Below are 8,440 nucleotides of genomic sequence, written 5' to 3' on the forward strand. Positions count from 1 at the left end.
TTGTCAAAAATGCTAAATCTAGTGATGTTTTCTATTTGTGTGATTTGATATTTCCATTTCCTTGACAAAAAATATATATCTTCTTCGCAAGACATACGTGTTTCTAAACATGTAATAATATTTGTAGGGTGTTTCACCATCAAATTGAATAAAAGATGTAAACAAGGTAAAAAATTTAGACAAATTAAAAGGAAAAGAGGTGCATAGTATACTGAAGGTTAGAATAATGTACTTTTTATTTTAATTAAAGATAATATAATAATCATATAAATAACGGGTACTTATGGGTACATGTACCTTAATAACCATATCTGCCTGTATGTAGGGAATTTTTAAAAGCCCATTTGTAAAACCTGCGGGTACCCATTTGTAACCCATGCCATACGAGTTTTATGTGCGGGTATCCACGGGTATGGGTTTTTTTGCTACCCTAAGCTGCATCTTTTGCAAAAATTTGGCAAAAAAGACCCTTAACATAACCATTTTCACTCATCCTGCCATGATGATGGCAAAACCAGTTGGAAAATGTTGAGATGGGTAGTTAATTATAGCAGCATGGTGATGAAGTGAATATTCCTATCAAGGCCCCACAGCTTGAAGTCCTAGTTGGTCCAAATAGATCCAATGTACAAGTTCAAACCCAAGTCTTCTTGCTACATTGGCCTAGTTATGTCGCTCCATGTAGTCGTGAGTCAAGCCACACCGGAGCGACACGGTCATGGTTACCACCACGCCTAGATCGTGTTTACTTACCACCATGCCCAGGTCGTGTTTACTACTGTAATTACAGTTGTTTATTCCCGGCAAATCACTTCAAATTTCTCAAGGACCAAAAATATTCTATGTCAATTGCCAGAATAGAATGGATGAATGAGTTGATTATTAATACATGCAAATAATTTACACTTTACAATTTCAGAAAATATACAATGCTAATGTGCCTGGGATGGGGAATAAAATGGAGAACTCAACAGATTTATTTACAGTACCATCATGTAGTAGTTAACTATATTAAACTTCATCCTCTAGTGTAAATTGTTAGAAGCTCATATTCTAAATGTAAACTAGATAACAGAGTTATCTTCATCAACATACTTTCTTTTCCAATTTTGAATGAACTTGGATTTGGTATGCAATGGCAATTCCTCTGCATCGTTATCGGCGTCTAAATAGCAACATCTTAGCTTTGAGATCAACGACTCACAAGCCAGCCTGGTTTAATTAGGGTGTCTTCCTTAAAATTGCGGCCGGAGACTGACACTGACTCACCTTGTCGGCGATAACACTGAAAAGTATTCAAAGCACAAGATCATTCAATTCTTTAGACAGTACTAGAGAAAGAAGAGTAGATAAGCAAAATTTGAGTCATCTAGAATAATAAGTCAATGTAAGTGGTACACCAAAGTGGGAAACAATTTACAAGCCATTAACTATAACAATTTGTTAGTTTTCTGTCTAAAATCCATTTTTCATTTATATTTAAATTCATCCCTAAACCCATTATAACTATAGAATATGTATGAATTATGATTGACCTCATTATCTGAAAACCTAGCATGTAGGGCATGTGCACACATACAAAAGTACAAAGGTGATAAATAAACATACTTTAATCACTTATGCAAGGGTTTTAAAAAGATGAACAAAACACACAAACTTCTCACTAGACAAAAAAAGGTTGGATCAGTGTAGATGTACGCAGCCTTACCCCCACAAACGAAGAGGTTGTTAACTGGAATTGAACTCATGACTTCCAGGTCACAAGACAAGGAACCTTACCATTGCGCCAAAATCAGAATGCCCTTACTTCTATCCTGTACTCATTTATAGTGACTACAGCTCCCCCAATAGCTGTCTGTTAGAGACTGTTATTTTGTTACACTTAATCTTTTATTAACATATCCTAATAGGTCCTAATCCCTATGCCATATCAAGGTAACCTCACAAATTAAATTGCGGTCATTGCAGCCGTTGCGGTGTGAATTATTTTGTGAGTAAAAAAATATTTTTGATATCGATGCGGTCTGATTTGACCCGATGCGGTTGCGTTGTGACCTGATCTCGTCGCATCATTGTGATTCGGTGTCACACTGCAATTGTGGTGTGATGCGGTTATAGCGGTCACCGCAACCATAGTATTGCGGCCGCATGACGTGATACGGTCCGCAATTTGAAACATTGGCATCTATATTATTTTATGTGAAGCACAGGAATACACATCAAGAAGTCCTAAAATGACATCTGGAAACAGCTTCGCAGAACACTTCAGAACAGGGGATATGAAAGAGTTGGTACAAAAGATCTATTTGAGACACCAATTGAGAGGATTGTACACTAACCTTGTAACATAGAACAGTGTCATCGGGGTACATTGCAAAAAGCTTTGTACCAAGGCGTGCGTTACAGGAATCACAAAGACTCTCATCATTGATCTGCACATGCCTTGTTCTTTCATCCAATCTTGACAATCTTGCATCAATGTCTACGGCACGAGATAAATTATGCATAATCTGAGGGAAAAACTTATGTTACTAACATTACCAGACCACAATACCTGTTGATTACAAAAGTACATGACAAGAGGCTGCCAACAATGAAATGTCAGACTAGAGAGCACAAAGAAAATTATTTCAGGAAGAGTATATAACATGATAACAACAGCATTCAAACCTTAGTCGTACTATGTGGGGTCAGTTACGATGCGATTATGCTCTATCAAGAGTCTATGATAGGAAATCTTGGTAAAAAATAGTTCAAGTTCTGGAACAACTACCATCTTGAGTGGTTAAACACCCACATAAATTAGTGATACTATAAAGACTACACTAAAGATCATATTAAAATGAGTAATATACTTTGTTGGCATAAGTGTTTAAAAAGATAATTGTCAGGGTTGCCAAAATCTTGTGGAAAGCTCTCAAAACCTCATTTGGAGATAACTTTCATGACATAGGATTACCCAATTATTATTGATAGCACATCTTAACTCTGTTAAAGTTAAGTCAATCTATTCAGGAGTGAAAAAAATATGGCAGTACCTGTCCTTGACGATGATGATGAACTCTGGCCCTTTGACCCGATGCGGTTGCGTTGTGACCTGATCTCGTCGCATCATTGTGATTCGGTGTCACACTGCAATTGTGGTGTGATGCGGTTATAGCGGTCACCGCAACCATAGTATTGCGGCCGCATGACGTGATACGGTCCGCAATTTGAAACATTGGCATCTATATTATTTTATGTGAAGCACAGGAATACACATCAAGAAGTCCTAAAATGACATCTGGAAACAGCTTCGCAGAACACTTCAGAACAGGGGATATGAAAGAGTTGGTACAAAAGATCTATTTGAGACACCAATTGAGAGGATTGTACACTAACCTTGTAACATAGAACAGTGTCATCGGGGTACATTGCAAAAAGCTTTGTACCAAGGCGTGCGTTACAGGAATCACAAAGACTCTCATCATTGATCTGCACATGCCTTGTTCTTTCATCCAATCTTGACAATCTTGCATCAATGTCTACGGCACGAGATAAATTATGCATAATCTGAGGGAAAAACTTATGTTACTAACATTACCAGACCACAATACCTGTTGATTACAAAAGTACATGACAAGAGGCTGCCAACAATGAAATGTCAGACTAGAGAGCACAAAGAAAATTATTTCAGGAAGAGTATATAACATGATAACAACAGCATTCAAACCTTAGTCGTACTATGTGGGGTCAGTTACGATGCGATTATGCTCTATCAAGAGTCTATGATAGGAAATCTTGGTAAAAAATAGTTCAAGTTCTGGAACAACTACCATCTTGAGTGGTTAAACACCCACATAAATTAGTGATACTATAAAGACTACACTAAAGATCATATTAAAATGAGTAATATACTTTGTTGGCATAAGTGTTTAAAAAGATAATTGTCAGGGTTGCCAAAATCTTGTGGAAAGCTCTCAAAACCTCATTTGGAGATAACTTTCATGACATAGGATTACCCAATTATTATTGATAGCACATCTTAACTCTGTTAAAGTTAAGTCAATCTATTCAGGAGTGAAAAAAATATGGCAGTACCTGTCCTTGACGATGATGATGAACTCTGGCCCTGAACATTCTCAGTAAAGTCTCAGATGCGAGTTGCAGCGGCATATCTGGTGATAGTTTCTGAATTTTAAAGCCAAAATTATTAGTATGTAAATTCCAAAACTAACAACAGCGACTCTGTGGAATGCATGCGAATATATGTATTCCTTTCAGTGTAAAAAGTAACATTCAGTCCTGTCAATTATACTGTGGTATTTACTGCTTAAACGATGCATGTTTGTGCATTTAAACTTTTTTTTATCTGGTGAGTAACTTGGTGTCTAGCTTCTGCAGCTCCTCCAACTGCTTTCGAAAAAGTGATAAACGTGAGAATTTCAAGTTTTCAACCATAGCGAAACAAGTTTAAAACCTGACGAACTTAGAAGGGATTAATTATTTGTTAATCTAAATGCTCTATTGTAAGTGTTTATCAATCCAACAAATTGATGCCGGAAGACCCTCTCTTCAACCACATTGCAGGTTGCAACCTATTCACCTTTTGCAGTAGAAATTACAAAGGAAAGATGTTTAGAACAACATGCTTTTGTATCATGTGAAGGTAGAGTGAACCTAATACCTCCAAAACTTGCAATGGGTCCAATGATTCTCCGTGATTGTGGAGAAGGCGAACAGCAGCAGTAAACATGGGATCCTTACCATCTTGTGGATCCAAATACATTTCAAGCAACCTGACACCATTAAAGAAAAATGCAAAAAGAGCATTTAAGGCAAATGTGTTAAATAACTTAAACATATTTGAATAAAGTACTAAAAGGGTCAAAGGGAGACAAAACTGCATGTATGCGTCAGCTCTGCCAATCTCAGCACAATACTGCTCAGCAGCTTCACTGTCTTCCAGTTTCCTGGAAACCAACATACGTATATAATAAATAAAAGGTTGTGTTTCGGATTTAGCACTTTGTAAGTCACATGCATTCAACTGTTCTGTCACTAGTAAAATATTCTAATTACTAGCATATCAACTAAAGTAATAATACTTGTGTGTCTTTATGACATTCACAATTTCACATAAAACCTCAGATCATCCCAAAAAATGGGAAATCAGATATCTTAAAAACATTTCTAACGGACCCGTGTAAATTTCCAAAATCCTATCTTGATACAGATATGAATCTGCATGATATACAATAAACCATAAGTTTTAACAAGAATGAAGAATTTTTATTTGCAAGTTACTAAATTCTGTAAGAATCAACTTATGTTTGTAAGTTTGTTAAAGTAATCCATATTTATCATTTGGCTCGTTTGGTGGATAATATAAGAGAGACAGGATAAGATAGCGATAGTTTGCCTATCCTGTTACAGTCCAGAGTTTGGTGAGCCAGCAAGATAGGATATGGCTACCTTGTTGGACAATCCTATCCTGTTCGCCTAGGGTTCGTTTGGTGGACAGGATAAGAGAGACGAGATAGAATAGGTTTTCCTATCATGTTGTTATCTAGAGTTTGGTAATCCAACAAGATAGGATAGGGCTATGTTGTTGGCCTATCATATTCTGTAGGACTACTGTATTTTCCATTGGGGGAGCTAGGTTAGGAATGTGCAGAATAGGACAGTGCAATTTTTCCCTCATACCGTCACATCTGAACACCAATGTTACCACGATCACCACATCAATGCCATTGTTATCTAGTGCGCACTAGACACTGGACATGATAGGTGTTTATATTGCCTGTATCTTATCATGTTCTCTATCCCATTATGTATTTATCCTATTTTGTCCACCAAATGGGGCCATAGTATATTTTTCATCTCATGGAGGGAGTTGAGTTACAAATGAGCAAGAGAGAATAGTGTCGTGTTTCCCCCTCATTTCACACAATGAACACCACTACCACCGCCACATCAATGTCATTGTTATCTGGTGCGCACTAAACACTAGAAAGGATGAGGGTTTATCTTGCTCATATCCTATCTTGCTCTCTATCCTTATCCTATCGTGGCCACTAAACAAACGAGACTTACTAACAATAACAACCAACACCTATCCCACTATGTGAGAATGCCTGTATACATAAATCAAATGACGTGTTTGGCCTCTACCATGAACCAAAATATCAAAGAATCAACATGGGGTAAAGTAATCAGGATTGTAACAATCTTTATTATTAGACAAGAGTACAAAATCAGTTATTAGAAAAGTAATCATATTAAGCTGGAGGAACAATTCACATTCGATTAACAAGCATATTTAACAGCACGCAACTTTTCATTGTCAGCTATCCCACATCCCAATTCAATAATATAAATGACATGAAGAGACAGATACAAGACGACGCATGTCACATGTACACACAATTATACCACACACCCATCAGCATGCATAAGAGCAGTTTGTAACATTTAATACAGAAGCATAAACATGGTATCTTACAAATTATTCACAGAACTACAACTAAAAGAAAACTCATGCACATTTCATAGAGTGATCATGATAGTTTGGAGAGGGAATTTTGAATCTAATTTGAACTTACAGAGCCAAAATTTGGAGGACCAAAGTCTCTTGTCCAAGTCTTCTATATAGAATAGCCTGTCAGGTAAGCCAAAATAATTGAAGGTAAGAATGTAAAACATCTTTCTATAAAGAAAGGAATGTATATCAACTGTCTATGACAATAGAACATACAAATAGCACATTCACAAAAGTTAGATAAATAGAGTTCGAGATAGTCAAAGAATTAACATTACCTTTTCTAACCATAATTCTGACCCTTCGATCAAGTCAAGAACTTCTTCTGGATCATACAAGTCTGAGGATTGCAAAAATATCTGAAGTCTTTCCCTGACAGAAGTCTCAAAGATTGAGTTCCTCAAAGTAGCAAAACTTTTAGTCTCCATATTTCCATTATCAAAATTTCCAGATGTATTTTCAGACTCAAAGGCTTCAATTGCTGATTTGGCAAGTGAGAGTGCATACAACGTATGGAACTGAGTATCATAACAGTCCTGGTCTTCAATCAACCATTGGAGATATCTATAACGGCAAGAAAATAACGGTGAATTGAGGAATCAAAATTTTAACAAATAGAGTACAAATTTATATTATAATGGCAACAACAGCCATCTCCCTGGGTGAAATTTTCTAAAAGGATAAATCAGCACCGTTGGGCTCTATCAAACCCAAATTTTCAGTAAAATCATTTAGAGCCCGTCCTTTTTATGGTTTCTTACATAACATGCAGAAACAAATTCAATCATACAGACTATAGAAGAAAACATTAAGGTAATTTAGTTACTTGAAATTAATAAAATAATAAAGACTGATCTCTCTATGATAAGATTTGTGTGCAAAACACATCAAGAAAAAATACCGTTCTATGTTTTTTAATGTGATGTGTATAATTTATATATATAGTTTTGGCCTTACCTGATGTACCAAGATCCTAATTTTACATGAAAAAATTAGTCTTATCCTTTTTCCCCAAATGAACCTCAGGTGATTAGCCTCTCACCTACCGGGTGATAGGATAGTCTGGGAAAACGAAAAACAAAAATCTGAACTTTTTGATAAATGCCATTCGAAGGTTTCATATTATTCACAGGACCCGCAATCCCCAAAATTCAAGAAATAATGATATTACAAAATGATCCGCAATTTTCCATCCAAGACCTTATATACAAAATCCCTCACAACACACAACCGAAAGCCATTCCAATCTGTGTTATACTACATGTAGACAACAGATTAACTGACCAACAACTGACATGGCACTGCACACTATGCAGTGTTTCACTGACCAACAATTATAAAAAAAACAGCACAACACTAACACACTCAACACCGATTTACAACTCTTCCAATCTTGCATAACAGGTGGATGAACGATGATCCATGACTGATACTATGTTGTATTAGAGTATAAGACTTAAAGTCTTGGTTTATGGACTGATTCAGTATGGTTGTTACTGAATCAGTTTTATTTGATTGTTGTTCTGTTTCTGTGTTGACAGAAACAGTTAGTTAGTTAGTTAGTTAGTTAGGGGAAGTTACTTGTTGTTCACGTAACTTCCCATTCTCATTCTCTCTTGTAATGCTTCCCCTGGATTATATAAAGGGGATAGCTTGTTCATATTCATTCAAGAAATAAAATCATAAACATTCAGTTTCTCTCATTACCTTTCTCCTTTATGTTTTCTGTTTTTTAATTCTTTTACATGGTATCAATCGTCCTAATGGCCTCAGCCACAGATCCTGCACCTTCATCTTCTCCACCAACTGCTTCTGCACCTCTACAAACAGTTTCTCCTTCTCTTTCTCTACCCATTCCCACCATCAAACTCTGTGAGAAGAATTACCTCACTTGGAGTCAGTTCATGGTAGCTGCTCTCA

At 36.4% G+C, this 8,440-nt stretch overlaps 1 protein-coding gene across 1 annotated transcript in view; it reads right to left on the reverse strand.

Moving 5' to 3' along the window:
• The window catches only part of LOC109362109 (transforming growth factor-beta receptor-associated protein 1), a 20,226-nt gene continuing 12,644 nt past the window's right edge, over positions 859-8,440 (reverse strand). The window contains exons 8-14 of the mRNA XM_019607680.1: positions 6,799-7,084; positions 6,585-6,640; positions 4,884-4,952; positions 4,667-4,778; positions 4,081-4,170; positions 3,382-3,552; positions 859-1,285 (exon numbers count right to left, since the gene is read on the reverse strand). Of these exons, the coding sequence (XP_019463225.1) occupies positions 1,193-1,285; positions 3,382-3,552; positions 4,081-4,170; positions 4,667-4,778; positions 4,884-4,952; positions 6,585-6,640; positions 6,799-7,084 (877 nt within the window). The 3' untranslated portion in view covers positions 859-1,192. The remainder of the gene's footprint in view (positions 1,286-3,381; positions 3,553-4,080; positions 4,171-4,666; positions 4,779-4,883; positions 4,953-6,584; positions 6,641-6,798; positions 7,085-8,440) is intronic.

The sequence above is a fragment of the Lupinus angustifolius genome, chromosome LG12 (genome assembly GCF_001865875.1).
Source record: "Lupinus angustifolius cultivar Tanjil chromosome LG12, LupAngTanjil_v1.0, whole genome shotgun sequence".
NCBI classification, from domain to species: domain Eukaryota; kingdom Viridiplantae; phylum Streptophyta; class Magnoliopsida; order Fabales; family Fabaceae; genus Lupinus; species Lupinus angustifolius.